This window comes from Cladophialophora bantiana (assembly GCF_000835475.1).
Source record: "Cladophialophora bantiana CBS 173.52 unplaced genomic scaffold supercont1.2, whole genome shotgun sequence".
Taxonomy (NCBI): domain Eukaryota; kingdom Fungi; phylum Ascomycota; class Eurotiomycetes; order Chaetothyriales; family Herpotrichiellaceae; genus Cladophialophora; species Cladophialophora bantiana.
This window is the reverse complement of record NW_015971576.1, coordinates 2,300,988-2,316,352: the sequence shown is the minus strand read 5'-3', so window position 1 is coordinate 2,316,352 and position 15,365 is coordinate 2,300,988. Positions and strand designations below refer to the sequence as shown.

General features: G+C 49.9%; 5 protein-coding genes across 5 annotated transcripts; 3 read left to right on the top strand and 2 right to left on the bottom strand.

Moving 5' to 3' along the window:
• Window positions 1–201: 201 nt before the first annotated feature.
• Z519_01849 (uncharacterized protein) lies at window positions 202–2,265 on the top strand (the record flags this gene model as incomplete). The annotated part of the gene is made up of 1 exon (XM_016759606.1): window positions 202–2,265. The coding sequence occupies one exon, from the start codon at window positions 202–204 to the stop codon at window positions 2,263–2,265; it is 2,064 nt and encodes a 687-aa protein (XP_016624934.1).
• Window positions 2,266–3,024: 759 nt separating this feature from the next.
• Window positions 3,025–5,976, top strand: Z519_01848 (uncharacterized protein; the record flags this gene model as incomplete). The annotated part of the gene is made up of 5 exons (XM_016759605.1): window positions 3,025–3,438; window positions 4,306–4,658; window positions 4,736–5,501; window positions 5,565–5,741; window positions 5,791–5,976. The coding sequence occupies 5 exons, from the start codon at window positions 3,025–3,027 to the stop codon at window positions 5,974–5,976; spliced, it is 1,896 nt and encodes a 631-aa protein (XP_016624933.1).
• A 726-nt stretch (window positions 5,977–6,702) lies between these two features.
• Z519_01847 (uncharacterized protein) lies at window positions 6,703–7,829 on the bottom strand (the record flags this gene model as incomplete). Its single annotated transcript, XM_016759604.1, has 3 exons — window positions 6,703–6,780; window positions 6,872–7,749; window positions 7,805–7,829. The coding sequence occupies 3 exons, from the start codon at window positions 7,827–7,829 to the stop codon at window positions 6,703–6,705; spliced, it is 981 nt and encodes a 326-aa protein (XP_016624932.1).
• A 2,492-nt stretch (window positions 7,830–10,321) lies between these two features.
• On the top strand, window positions 10,322–12,897 carry Z519_01846 (uncharacterized protein; the record flags this gene model as incomplete). The annotated part of the gene is made up of 5 exons (XM_016759603.1): window positions 10,322–10,999; window positions 11,082–11,162; window positions 11,213–11,835; window positions 11,890–12,066; window positions 12,117–12,897. The coding sequence occupies 5 exons, from the start codon at window positions 10,322–10,324 to the stop codon at window positions 12,895–12,897; spliced, it is 2,340 nt and encodes a 779-aa protein (XP_016624931.1).
• Window positions 12,898–13,375: 478 nt separating this feature from the next.
• Z519_01845 (uncharacterized protein) lies at window positions 13,376–14,636 on the bottom strand (the record flags this gene model as incomplete). Its single annotated transcript, XM_016759602.1, has 6 exons — window positions 13,376–13,671; window positions 13,725–13,919; window positions 13,975–14,088; window positions 14,140–14,286; window positions 14,342–14,420; window positions 14,478–14,636. 6 exons carry the CDS (start codon window positions 14,634–14,636, stop codon window positions 13,376–13,378), a joined length of 990 nt encoding a protein of 329 aa, XP_016624930.1.
• Between the last annotated feature and the right edge of the window lie 729 nt (window positions 14,637–15,365).

Below are 15,365 nucleotides of genomic sequence, written 5' to 3'. Positions count from 1 at the left end.
CCTCCTCCCTAGCTTCCTGTCACTTTATGAATTCTAGATCTGTGGCGGAGGCTTCAACGCAACTCCGTTAATGTCCTTGTGCTTGATCCGTACCTCTAAATCCCCATTCACACTGTGTGCCAAATTGACCGTATCCATTTGAAGGGTTTGATCACATGACAGCGCATTGTTGTGGTCAAAAAAAAAACAAAACAAGAAAAAATGGCATGCGGTAGCGGCTTGCACCTTGGGAGAGAATTGCACTTGAAGCTGTACCATGACGCGCAAGATCAGTGCAGTACGACCATCAAAAGCGTTGATTATGCCGCCAAAGGTCTCCTGGAAGACGCGTTCTGGACACAGGCGAATATATACCCTCCGCTCCTTCGCAAAAACCAGATCGTTCCAGGCACCGAGGACTACTCGTTAACCCTGCATCTTGCTGCCTTAGCTCTAGGATTGCGCCATGCAGACTGTCGCCGCAGCGAACTGGCAAACTTCCGGTCAGAAGGTCGCGAGTCGTCCTTACATCGCCTACTGCGAACCGTAATCGATAGTCAAATATCAGCCGCGGACACTCTCGATGTTCTACAAGCCGTTGTTATTTTATCCAATCTCGAATATTCGTCTGGAAGGTATCTTTCGGCGACGTCTTATCTTCATTATGCATGTGTGCGTATTTCGAAACCAGCCAACGATGTGATTTCTCACGAGCTGAGCTTTTCTGACAACGATGTACTCCTCCGACGAGCTGTGCTTAGAACCTGCGAGTTTCTGCAAATGCAATGGATGGTCTTTCTCCCAGAAACTCTTTCTGGACTGCACATACCGCCAGCGGTTACAGCGAGGCTATCGCACAACTCCAAAACAATCCATTCTTGGGTCAAATATGGTGGGACCAATGACACCTTCTCAATCTATCATGCCTTGCTCGACTTGCTCGCAGTAGTGCTATCAATTACACAAATATCTGCTCCTCCAGCAGACAGCTACCACGAAACAGTCTTTGCTCAACTTTGCAAGCTGGAGACTAGGCAGGCACATTTTCGCCGAACCATCCCAGAACGATTTCAGTGGCGCAAGGACACTTGGCGAACTGCGTCCGTCCCGATGTTCCTCCTGCATTTGCAGTTTTGTGTGGTTTCAGTCCTGCTGTATGGAAGACTGGCGCAAGCTGCAAAACTCAACTGCATCGACAAGCTTCCCCATTCTCTGGACGAAACATTGGGCAGGTACTACGGTAGACTAAAGCGAGGGGCTGATAAGTTGGCATGTTCCATCCCACGGTTCTTTGAGCGTTTCGACACCCACTTTGCCCCTGCAACCATGGTGATCCAACTGGGTGTCGCTTTGAACGCCCTGCTGGACGTGGGTAACACTTATGGTGTCAAGGAGCAAACTGCCATCTTACCTGGCCTCAAGTCTTGTGTCACAGCTCTCGACAAACTGTCCCAGCAGCATAAATTGGCCCGGGATCTAACCAGCCTAGCAGGAAAGCATCTCACTTCACTCCAGTCACTTGTTGAACGTGCTTCCAAGTCCTCAGTGCTAGGCCCAGGGGAAAACAACTCTTTCCCAGGGGATGCAGCACGTTCCTGGCAATCAGCAAGCCCACCAGAACTGACCATAAGTGATCCGCTTGCAAATGCAGCTCGGCATGATACTAGCACCGTGAAAGCCCAAACAGGACCGCCTTTCACAATAACCTCGAGCGCGCCGCGGGTACAGTCTGCCGAGATGCCCAAACCTATGATTTGGATAAGTCAGGCAGCAGTGATCGAAGATCCAATCTTTCCAGCATATTCTCGAGAGATACTGGCACTTTTCAACATGTATAGTAACGAGAAGAATGACAAGCCTGTGGAAAGCTCCCTCGAACCTCGAATTAGTTGGCGTGCAAACGACACCCACGAGTGGCATCGAAGGATAAGCCAACGAGACATTCCTGAGAAAGTTGCCTCCCCAACATTTATAGCATCCGACCCCCAAATGAGCATCAGCCCACCGAATCCGATCGGAGGTCAGGGTCCAACATCGGGAAACGTCTCACAGCCACCAGGTCTCCCAGCAACAGGCGACAATGATAACGAGTTTTCCGACCCAGCGGTGCTAGGGTCACACAACTTTGACGTTGATGCTTTTTGTTCGGCCATGAACTGCCAGGATTTCAGTCAACCAATGGATTGGATCCCAGAGCTTGATTTTGATTCGTGGATTGACTTGCCTGTGCCGGACGTACCAGTCCCGCCGATATTTGGCGAAATGGGCACGCATACTAGAAATTGAATGGGGGCATGAAGACAAGCACGCAAGACGCCGGCTCGGTTAAGAGATCAGTTGCTGTGCCCAGCATGGTCAGAAAGAAATTGCATTGAAGAAGTAAAACAAAAATCCCTTGGTGAACTGTCAGCAACACAGTCGCCAACGACGCATTAAGAGACTATAGGTATTTGTATAGCGAATATAGTCAATCTATTGGGTACTTCTAGAATTTAGGCACAAATCTACTAGTCATGGCCAGTACAGCATCTCCAGCAAGGGATACTCCATTAGCCACCATTAGATCCATTATCCACATCATCCTTGTCTTACAGCCAGAGTCTATTCATCATCCTTTTCACGTTATGCACCTTGGGAGCCGATATGCTCGGTCCGAGGAATCTTTGGGAGAGCCAATGACAGCCAGAGAAGAGATGAGAAACCCACCTGCGCTGTGCGCTAGTACAGGCCAAAGACTGCAACCTCCTCGAGATCTACTTTTTCAATGTGGCTCGGACTACAGTGACTTAAATATCTTCACTTTTTCTGTTGTCGGCTTGGCCTCCAGCATCGGCTTTCACCCTAACAAATCGCCATACGCGTTCAAGAGGCTTTTAAATGTTCTGAACACCAAAGTTTCCTTCGCAAGTTCGAGCAAAACTTACCACTGGCAAAACATTGGGCTTCAACTTGACCAAGAAACATCTGTGGACAACCTCCAATTCTTCAATAGAGTTTTTGACAGTCTCATCTTCTGTCTTGCTTCTTCTGTGAACTCTAGGAATGATGGCAGCTGCAGGCATCACCCAGAAAACGCGCGACACTACTGTCGAAACACCAACAGCAATCATTTCCCGCCATGGTAGAACGGCCGAGAACTCAATGCCAGCCAAGGTCTTGGGCTTCTTCTCGGGCGAAGTCTGGGTCGACCTGATCCTTCGCTCAGACCAGGTGACCATCGGTCTGGTCAACTTTCTTCCCACTGGCAGAACCAATTGGCATCGTCACGAGAAGGGCCAGATCCTAAAGGTTGTGGGCGGGGCAGGTTGGCTCTGTGATCAGGGCCAGAGACCGCGACGCATTGCCACAGGAGATGTGATCTATTGTCCGCCGGGTGTAGTCCACTGGCATGGTGCCGGTGATGGAACTTACATGATTCACGAAGCGACCTCTTTCGGGGCGACCGAGTGGTACGATGAAGTGAATAAACTGGAGTATGCCGCAAAGGAATCATAGGTAGAAACTGCATATCATCATTGGTCTTGGGTGTGGCCGTGATGCCGCATAGCGTTCGCTGCCACTAGAAGACTTGTTCGCGGACACAGAAGTGAGCTGGGCATTGAGTCTCGGAGGCTAGACTGCAAGTATTCGACGAATGGCAGATGTGTGAACCGATTCCCGCCTAATTATCCGCGGCCTGACGTTGCGTTGGTCGCTCTTGCAACTGTGACTGCACGATGCTATGGGAATCATGTTACACAGATAGTCCAAAAAGATACCTCAAATGACACTAGGAAAATGTCATGTAAGCAATAATATTATTGTTACACGGCGTGAAGCACCTATTCAGGTGTCGGCCACATTATACTTTTTACACTTCGATGCATATCGTACTTATTCACCGGCCACATCCCTCCCACTAAGATATCCTGTCGAACTAACACGCAGCGGAAACGCTTGGCAGCGCATGGTGAATCCACCTGACATTACATCAGCCTATCATGGACCTCCCTCCCCCTTTGATCCCGCCCCTTGCACGGTGCCTCTTGGCAGAGCTCGGCACCCCAGTCCTGACCAATTCACCTTGCCAACGTCCCATCACCTCGGAGACCCATCTCTCAATCATGCCACAAATATCGTCAAGAGAAGTCAGATCCGAGGATTGAATCTATCCGAGGAACGGACAGTTGGCGGCTTCAATATCTATATATTCCAGAGCTACGTCATCTTGAAGATGAAGAGCATTTCTGCCTCAAACTCTACTGCATCATTACGGTAGCAATTATGAATTCGTACCAACTGTGGTGCCTCGTCTACTGCTCCTTTGGAGCCCTTTTCTACGGCTAGGACTCGGGTCTGACTACCTCCATTATCGCCTACCCTGAGTTCACAGGATACTTCAAGTTCAAATCCTCTACTTTGGGCGCACTCGGATCGGTGTACTACGCTGGAATCGCCATCGGCGCGGCCACCATTGCATATTTTGCTGACAAGTTCGGAAGAAGGAGGGTAGTTCAGATCTCATGTGCCATTTCCGTCATCGGCGCCGCCCTGCAGACCGCCGCTGTCAACCTTCCTATGCTTCTTGTGGGCAGAGTTATTGGCGGGATCGCTTGTGGAATTATCTGGTCGTTGTGCCCCATGTACCTCAGCGAGTTGTCACCACCCCATCTCCGTGGTACAGTCGGATGTCTATATAGGTATATGAACGCTGCGTGGCATTGCATCCCCTGCTCTTGCCTCCGCATGATGAGCTAATCTGTGATCGTGAATTTAGTATCACGCTCAATGTCGGCTATGCTGGTAGCGAGTGGATGGGGCTGGGTTTCTCGTATCTGCATGGCGGTCAAGTCAAGTGGCGCATTTTCCTGGGGCTTCAAATTGTCTGCGCCGTCCTAATGTGTTTAGGGTCGTTCACTGTCTGCGAGTCCCCGAGGTGGTTGATTGCGCAAAAGAGGGATGACGAAGCTGTACGGGTTCTGGAAAGACTACATCAAGGCAAGCAACAATCACTTGCAGATGAGAGAGAGCATAACCGAATTCCATTCTACAGAAGAGAATTTAACCAAATCCAAGCGCAAATTCGCTTCGAACAGGAAAGCCCTCAGGTGGGAATTGTGGCTGCAATGGAACGACCGTCGTACCGAAAACGCATCTACATTATCGTCTTCTTCTTCGTCTTCCAACAGCTAACGGCGGTTAATGGCCTGCAAAATTACCAGGTTATCCTGTACAGAACACTCGGGCTGGAAGGGAAGATGCTGCTTATCCTGGTGGGTGTTTGGGGCACTACATCCCTCATCATGGCCATCCCGTGCATGTACTTTCTCGACCGTTGGGGCCGTCGACCAAACTTTTTCATCTCCATGTCAATCATCCTCGTGTCCACCATTATGTTGATTGTCTTCTGGGCAAGGTACGAGAAGGATCATAACACGAACCATACTCTAGGAAGTTTAGCCCTCTGGAGCATGTTCATGTGGCTTGTTGGGTACGGTTGGGTAATGAATGCCTTCGGCTATACATATACGCCAGAGATTTTGGTAAGATGTTTAATCACTTCTGGTGGGCGTTGACTGGGAAGTGGCATCTGCTAACTTCTACAGCCCATGGAGATTCGCGCTACAGGCATGGCTTTAGGCTACGCAGCCAAGACTGTGACCACCATCTGGGTGGTGCAAGTCACTCCCATTGCAATCAGGAACATCAGCTGGCGGTTTTTCATCATCTTTCTTATCTGTGACGCCTTTTACCTCGTGGTGTTTTACATCTTTTTCCCAGAGGTAAGCATCTTTCTGTTGCTCCTGTTGCACAATGCTTACGTTAGTACAGACTGCCAATGTCCCTCTGGAAGAGGTCGCGGCGCTCTTTGGCGATAATGTCGTCGTCAAGCTGGATGACGCTGAAAAAATCCCTGGACAGATCGAGGATGAGATCGAATGTGCCAACCACAACGAGAATCCCGGTGCAACACAGTACAAGTCGATCGTCGTCGATCACGTCGAGGTCCTCAAGTAGGACCCATTATGGGACACCAGAGCTTCGATGTCTTCGTAATGCTTGAGATCCAGTCGAAGACCAAAGTAATGTTGGCTTCGGCACTTGCCTTGTGTGGGAGACGCTTTACAATCCAGATCGCAAGAGCTCTAAGCCAGTGGGATGTGTGGTGACACCGTCCTTGGGCTTCAAGTGTTGAACTGATGCGAGTCTAGTCCAAGTAACGCCGTTTAATCCTTCATGTTCTCAATCTTTGTTTGCAAGTTCATTTATCGGAGTGGGACTCAGCAGAGTGGAGATGGGGGGGGTTGATGCATATGCCTCAAGCTTTCCGAGTAGCTTTATCAAACCAATACAACCGCTAGGTGCATATAAACGCATTTAGAAACATGCTCTGGCCCTGATGGTATATTCATTGGCTTGAACAAAATCTAGTGCCATCATTTTTTTGAGATAAAGATCGCCGCCATGCGATAGCTTAAAAGAGTATAGTATTGTACTCTATACAAAATGCATCAGTTCACTTTAACGCTCAAGCGATCAGGCACGGAGATCTGGACGAAGGTACTGCGTAACGGCGATTCACTCCAGATCCAAATCCAAATTCTAGGGAGCCTTGGTCGTCAATAGGGGAAGAGCTGCTGCCCCAGTATTCGGCATATCAATCAATTGCCAAATGCCAACCTTGGGAGCCACGATAAAAGGGTTGCTGGACTACTCCAGCTCGTTCATACCTATATGCCATAGCTACGACCCGTTTATTTTTGGTCCTAGAGAGTCCAGCTCGTCATTGATAAGTAACCAAACGACACTCTGATCAAGGGCCTACGTCCAAGGAAAAGCGGTCAGCAAACTGGGAAATAGAAGTGAATGAACCACGAGAAGAGACAAGATAGGAGTGTTGATGAGTACTCACGGCCGTTCTGGGGTCTTCCGCCGCTTTCTGGTATAATGACACAGCCGCCTTGCCCATCGAAGGATAAATGTCGACTTCCTGAGCAGCATCAATGCCAAGCGAGACGTCCTTAACCGACATCTTCGGCGCGAAGGTGAGCTTGAAGCCATTGCTGGAAGGAGAATTGGGGATCACGCCCGGAACGACGTGGTTGTTGCGCAATACCCACGAATCCCCGGACGACGCCGCGATACATTCGTACAGAGTACGCTTGTCCACACCGTGCCGGATGCCGAATGCCATTGCCTCGGCCATGACAGTAGTGTTGCAGATGGCGACGTAGTTGTTGGCAATCTTGTTTACGAGACCTGTGCCTAGTTCGCCGCAGAAGTACACTTTCTCAGGCATGCCCATCCAGCATACGATGTCGAAGACGCGTTTGGAGACAGGGTCGTCTGTTGGGCCTCGTGGTCGACCGCACATGAACGATAATCTCCCTGCTGCCGCGCCGGCGATTCCTCCGGAGACGGGTGTGTCAACGTAGATTCCTGCCTTTGCAGCGGCGATTTGGTGGCCGATGTCCTTGGCCGTTGCGACATCGATCGTGCTGCACTCCAGAAAGAGCCTATCGGGATCTCCTTTGGCGGCGATGACTCCGTTCTGGTTGTCCAGGTAGACTGCTCTAGCGTGTAGGCCCATCGGAACCATCGAAATCACGGTGTGAGACTTCTCGGCTACTTCCTTCGAGGAGTCGGCAATGCTGACTGGGCCGAAGGAGCTGAACTCGTCTACAAAGCGTTGACAAGCGTCTTTGGAGATATCATAGACATGAAGCGTCGCGGACGACGGCATCTTCCTCCGCACATTGCCTGCCATGCCGAACCCCATATTCCCAATTCCTGTGTGAGAATCGTCAGCCACAAGCAAATCACTCATAAGAACGGGAATCGTCACCGATGAATCCAATATCTTCCGACATCTTGACCTGGCCAGTCACTCGGACAAACTGAAGATGTGTCTGTTGAACAGTATCTCGTATCGACGTGGCGATAACATTCGGTTATATCCCCCACGCTCTCTTCTCAGAGATCAAATTTCCAGGCGACAGTTCAGGCAGTATCATCATTGTGCATACCGAAGAATAAGACGGCTTGCCGAGGACCTCCCGTGAAGTGGGTGCCTGCGTAAATCTTTTCATAACAGACTTCTCCCGACCTTCGCCCAAAGAGCCTACGGTATCAGGATTTGGGCTCCGTCAAGCGGAACTCCGCGGACCGAGGACATTTTGGACGTTGTGCGTAAACCATGGGTTGCGCCTCACGTATCTGGCTGACTAGCGTTGATGGCTACCAAAGTATTACTTTGCAATAGAGGATGAATGAGCTGCCACAGATGTTGTCTAGGTTATTGCTTGAACACTGAGGTAGCTCAACTCATCGGTAGACCGGAATAGAATGGGACATGTTCCCTGTGCCAAGTTCAATTTTTCATCGTGGTCCGAGGTGTATCTCGATTTTCCGCGGTAATTGCGGTCAGGAGAATGCAACCCGACAGGCATCAAGTGCTTCATGTGGGCTAGTGCCGCTTGAGACAGGCGCCTCGCACCTAAAATCTTGGCTTCTAGAGGCTGTATTATAGGCACTCTTGTAGAAGACCTAGGCGTCTCCTACCACCTGAAATATGAATACAAAACGATTAGGTCTTTCTGGCCTTTCCGGCCTCTATGCTTCAGTGGTGATACACCACGCCTTCTTTCAATGCTGGACTAATCCTAGAGAGAAGGTTAGCCGATCAGCTACATGGAAATGTGCCGTCAAGTACCGAGCACCTCGTAAAAACTAGATAATAAGGAGTATTAGACGTCTCGTCCTGCGCTTAATCATGCTCAGGAAAAACGGACACCAGCTTCGGTTTTGACAAAACACAGCTCATACATATTGTAGCAGAGCACTTCAGGGTTCGGCATCCACGTACAACAACGTACAGGGCCTTTTCCAGCAGGTCGGGAATCGAGAACGCGTTTCTGTTTGGCGCTGACAGAGCAACACCACCAACACCACCCCCAGAGAGGCAGCGGCTAGGGCAACGAGCGCCTAGCACGGCGGCAGCATTGAGGAGTGGAGAAAGCTAGAAGAGACACTCAGGAATAGGTAGACGGCATCAAAAAAACAAACATGGAATACTCTGCTCAAACTGTAAAGAATGGCACATGACCAGCACTGTGAACTGTCAAGCACGCCGGCAACGATTATCTACTGGCATAGCCATGATCCTTCTGTGCGTGCTGTCGCCGTTTTATACTCGGAATCTGCCCAGTTGCTCCTTCTTGCCTTGAAACCTCTCATCCACAGTCAGGATACAAGCCCTTTTTTGTCCTGACATATGATCAGTCAAATCGACTCCCTGTTACTCCTCCATCCCAGCACAGCACAGCCACTTTGCCTTGTTACACTATGACCTAGGAAGGAAATCGTACCCACCGTGACTCAAATACCCAGGTAATTTGCTTCGGTGGAATAGCGTTTACAGTCTTCCTATGTGGTCAGTAAAGGTGGTCAGGACGGACTAGTTTAGCACGACAGACAGCTCAAGGCCTTTAATACACAAATGGTGACGGCGAGGTCACATATCTGGAATATTGTATTATACTGGGTAGGACTTTTGCGATTGGGAGAAAATGAACACCAGCCACATTTGGTGGTGGCCGTTTCTGCCAAGTATTCAAGCGAAGTCGTGTGAATTTGCTGTCCGGAGACATTCCGGAATTTGGCTGTCGAATGCGCTGTCCGGAATGGTTCCTGGAGGGAGGATTGCAAGCCCCGGACTGCGGACTGATCGCTGCAACTGCAGGGACTGCAGCTCAGCCAACTACTTGTAGGCAGCTCAGCGTAGCCCTCGCCAGGAGAAGCCATGCCTAGAACGGCACCTAAGCCCCCTAGCGCGCCTAGTGGCCCCTGGGATCCCCTCTTTCCCCAGTCCCCACAGAACTCAGGATTGTAACTCGGTTTACCATCATATCACATCCATTTCTTTCATTGAACTTCACTTCCCTTGCTATGCGTCAAGCAGTGCGCATCAGCTCCCTAGCCTAATACGGAGGGGGCAATAGATGATTGGCTCTGCTACTTATTCTGTCTGAAACACCAGAACGCGAAATCCTTGCACTGATGGCATCGACCCAAGACACGCGCAGTGGCGAGCAGCCTGGCTGGAGCGCCTCCGATGTCATCTCTCCCGCTCAAAGACGGAAGCGAAGTTCAAGAGCCTGTTTGCACTGCCGCGTGCGAAAAGTCCGCTGTGATGTCACGCTAACCGGAGTGCCCTGTACGAACTGTAGGGCTGACGCACAGCCATGCGTTATTCCGAAGAGATCAAGAAAACAGTGAGCTCCTCCCGCCTCAACGGGCATGAAAGAGTTGAAGGTGTTGATTTCTTCATAGTCGGTTATTCAGTGACTCGTCACTGTACACAATGCAGCTTGGTGGTCAAGTTTCACCCAACACTGCTATTGTCACACAGGATCAAAACACGCGGCAAAGCGAAGAATATGTAGAAAATGGGCTGCGAAGATCTACCAGGACATCGACCGCCCCGACTCTTGAAGAAACGCCACAGCGCTATGGCCTACAGGGCGAGAGATGGCAGCTTCTCCGAGAGCATCCGTCGGTTGAGGCACTTCCGGTCACGCGAAACATAGCGCCCACAGGTGATATTTCACTGACAGCCGCCACTTCACAAGCTGACAATTTCCAACTTCCAACCCTTGAAGTTAGATACTTGGCTTCTGGAAGGTCGACAGGCCCCCCGCAAACGCCTGACCGGAGGATAGATGCGGTACAAAACGTCGAAAGACCGAATTCGAGAGGTCACATGATTGCGACAGACTATCCCTTCCTGGACACTGACTTCATGTCGCGTATACCACCTGAGGACTTCGACTATCTAGACCACATTGGCTGCTTCCAGTTACCTCAGCGAAATTTCCTGGACGAGCTCGTTCGAGCGTACTTTCTCTATCTCCACCCACATTTACCATTGGTCGACGAAGGCAAGTTCTGGGAGACATACCTCAACCGTCAATCTGTTGTTCACCTCACTTCTCGCCTGTCTCTATTGGTTTTTGAATCAATGCTGCTGGTAGCATGCAGCGTGAGTCCTCGCTTCATCCCACTTACTCCTTTTTTGGGGAGGGGGGGTGTTGTGCTGGAGAAGATGCTGATTTGGGCAAAAGTTCGTATCCTCCTCTACGATTCAAGATATAGGCTTCCAAAGCGTGCGTGAGGCGCGCTCAGTCTATTATCGTCGCGTCAAGGTTGGTTTGCTGTCTCCCCTGATTCACTTCTAGGCTTAATGTCTACGTAGGCCATGTATGATTTTGACATCGAGAGAAGCGACCTGGCAAAGGCTCAAGGGGCACTATTGATGACCTTCCACGTACCACTCAACAAGCCACTGATCAATACCTACTGGCTCGGCATAGCCATTCAGCTTGCCAGAATGGAAGGCGCAGACCGATACTCTACATATGCAGCTAGAGACTCCGCTAAACACAATCAACTAAAACGAGTCTGGTGGTGTTGTATAATCCGCGACAGAACTATGGCATTAGGACTTCGCAGGCCTATATCTATTTTTTCAGCGACCTTCGAAGAATTATGGCCCCCGCTGACGGACGATGATTTTAAAAGCGAAATCGGGCGATCATGGGTGGGCAGCGTTCCGGCGAAGACGAAACTGCTACAGTCTCTGTCAGCGCTATGCAAGCTTTGTGCTGTGCTCACCGACATTCTCCAATTACTATATCCGGCCAATGGAGTTCAAACCATCGGAGAACGTCTTGACTTTCTCAAGCGTATTTACACATACACTGACGAGTTGAATGAGTGGCATGACGGAGTGGCGAGCAACACCGGACTATATGATCAATATGACAAAAACTTTAATGTTGTCGTCCTCTTCACGAGTCTTCTCACCATCTACTTCCAGTAAGATGCTTTTATCGGTGTATCACTGACAGCATGTTACTAATCACACTTCAGGTCGGCAAAAGCTGCACTGTGCAACTATCGAATCAGGCTTACATTGAACAAGCCTGCACAATACAACTTTGAACGACTGCAGACGAAGAACGAACTCCAGGCTTCCCTTCGCGGCATTGCACAGAGCCTACGAGCGATCATCGATGCTGGGATGATAACCTACTCTCCCGTTAGCATGTGAGTTCTAAGATGTCTCCGGAGATGATTCAAATTAACCCCCGCTTCAGGGTGGCTTTCCTGGCGCTGCCGTCAATCTGCTACAACCTGGATCTGAGCAGCCGTGCGAGCACGCAGAAAGGCACCCACAGCCGTGGTGCCAATATATACCAAGATTTCCTGCGAGTGCTGCAATTGAGATATGAAGGTACCGATAGGGCTCTTGACAACATGTCAAAATTAGTGGGCCATATGAACCTAGAAGATGCTACTTCGCCGTCAACAGCAAGATCTGGATCCGAGCACACGCCAACAGGGTTTAAGGGGTTGAGCCGACCTTCTGAGATGCCGGGCCCCGCCAAGAGCGGGGGCGGAATGGATATCGTGACCTCTGACCCGCAAAAGTACATTCAGATGAGCGACACACTGGATTTCTTTTTGTCCCGTGGTCGATTCCCCACGAAATACGACAACCCACCGGATCTTCTCTCATCATCGGACGAAGCCGACGGGTCGCCTAGCCCAAGCTTAATGAACGACTTGATAGCCGGTGATGAGAGAGACACTGTGAGAAAGGCCCACAATCAGGCTGGCTCTGCAGACTCGTCCAGTCGGCCTGGCATTGGAGACCCCGCCTGGGCAGCTTCATCCATGGCATCGAATGACTTGATGGCATCAAGCGAGTTGGCGACAGGCAATGCAGAGCTTTCCGCCATGCTTACGGATGATCCCTTTGGCCAAGTTGTCACCAATCCGGACGGATTCTCTTTCGAAGACTTTATGACAGACGGACCAAATTCGGGAATCGAACGATTGCAGAACATGCTTTATACATATCCTGATTGGCCGTGACGGACTCAAGCTTTCATCTGCGGTGTTGGCTGCCGCTGCTGGCCTTGCTCTCACTAGTTGAGAAGAATCACCATCATCAGCCCTTTTAGTTGCCAATCACATATTTACTCTGCGACGTGAGTTCCGATACAATAAGGGCTTTAGGGGAGCTATGCAGTATGTTGGCCTATATGAGTCAAATTTTAAAGCATCAATGGAGTTGGCATCTTCAGGACTTAATCCGGATATATGCGTTGCACCAAAAAGCCTCTCATTTACCATCAGGACGAGACAGAACAAAGCAAATACAGGGGCGGGCGGCTCTCTCCTTGGAATAGACGACAGATGTCAGAAGCCAGAGTCCCTGACTAAGGTCGAATAGTTCCGTTCATACCCGGGAAGGTAGTGGTAATGCAACAGGAGAAGTTTTGACTATAAGAAGCTCCCAGGCATGAGTTATTTAGGGGTTGTTTAGATGCTTAGCGACTGACGACTCAGCTCAATGACCTACTAAAGATTGCGCCCTTTCGTTGTATCTATTTCCCTGTGGCTTTGCCGCGTCAATAATTCTTCGCATTTCTTGTTGTTCCTCTTCCGTCAGGTCGATATCTCTGGAGGCCCAGTTTTCCTCCAGTCGTCCCGGCTTGGTCGTGCCAGGAATCGCAATCATTCCCTGAGCGGCAACCCAGGCGAGGGCTATTTGAGGAAGAGTGCAGCCCCTGCGAGCAGCAAGCTTCTTGAGCTGTTCCACGATGGCTTTATTTTTGTAAAAGTTGTCGCCCTGAAATTTGGGGGCTGAGAGAAGTAACATCAGTATCTGATCAAGTAATATACCTACAAGAGTTTACCTGTGCGACGAAAATCATCTGGCGCAAAATCGTCCGGCGTCTTAAAGGGAAAGTCATCGACAAGCCATCCGTGACCAAGAGGGCTGTAAGCCACGTACGCTACACCCAGTTCTCTGGCTGTAGCAATCAGGCCGTCTGATTCGTGCAAGGTCTCAAAGGCTGAATACTCTGCTTGAACGGCGTCGATTTTTGCGACTGTAGATAGCATAAGAGAAAGTCAAAAAATAATCACGTGGTCTCTGCGACTCACTCGAGTTTGCCTTGCGCAGCGTGTTGGCTGAGCATTCTGAAAGACCGATGTACTTGGTTTTGCCAGCCTTCCGGATCTCGTCCAGTGCCCCAATGGACTCCTCAAGAGGCGTTTCTAGGTGTATATATTAGCAATGGAGACAAATCTCACAATCAGCACACTTACTCGGGTCAATTCTGTGTAGATAGTAGAGATCGGGCGCGAAACCGAGTCTTTCAATCGAGCCTTCAATATATTCTTTGATGTGAGAAGCTGAATTCGTGACTGCCATATCCCCACCATTCAGACAATTGAAACCGCACTTTGACGCCACTAACTGCGCATGAGTCGTGGCGTTTCTAATCAGTCAAATCTTTCTGCCACGTACGAAAAATTTTGTCCCGACCGTTGTGCTTTCTAATGAAGTCACCAAGAAGTTTCTCGTTCACACCAGCTCGGTAGACAACCTGTTTCGTAGTCCTTCAACATCGTTGAAACCCACAGCAGCCCAACTTAGGACTCACCGCAGTGTCCCAAAAAGTGCACCCTAATTCGAGTGCCTTCAGCAGTACCGGTTCGGCATCTTGCAGGCTTAAATTGGAGCCTAACCCGAAACTGAGGCCCATTGCACCAAATCCCGGGGAAGGAATCTGGCGGTCGGCGAACGGCAGTGTTTTCACCATGGCTATGACTTCTTGACGATGGTTGATTTCGTTCCGTGAGATATTAAGCTGAGGAGAAGCAGTGAGCAATCTCTGATGAAATGAGGGAAATGTCACATGCCTGTAATGTCTGCGGAGCAGTGGCAAGTTCCACACAGAAGACGATAACCAAAACTTTAATTTGAAGGGGCTGAATAGCCGAAACCAGTGTGCCGATTGCCAAGAGCGCCGCGTGGAGGAAAAGCCCTGACGCCTAAGAACGTCATCTCGTCAGTACAGTAGCATTACTGAGTCATACCATTTCTTTGTACCTATTCGTCGAGAACGTGGCGACCTCTTCCTAGGTGTCACTTCATCAGAACCCAGGTGACCGCGTCAAGACCAGCCAGTCAAAGTTTCCTCGACTTCCTCTGCACGCCTTAGCATAGCAAGGAAAAGTCCGAAGACATTTACGAACAAAACTTATCTAGACCGGAGCTCATAAGATAGTACGTGGGATGGGCCGTCCAACTTCTTAATCAAGCAATAGGACATTCTTCTCCATTCGTTCTGGATGGCACTCGCAAGTCTCGCTCCCTCGAGTTACCGGATTCCTACGAGCATCCTGTATGTTGATTATGGCTACAGCACCTCTCAGAGGCCGATGTGATATTCAGACAAGGTACATTTAGTAGCAAATCGTTGGAACCAGATCATGACATTTCTATCGCGCTAGTCGAGTCGGTAGAACGAACACGCACCTTGATATAA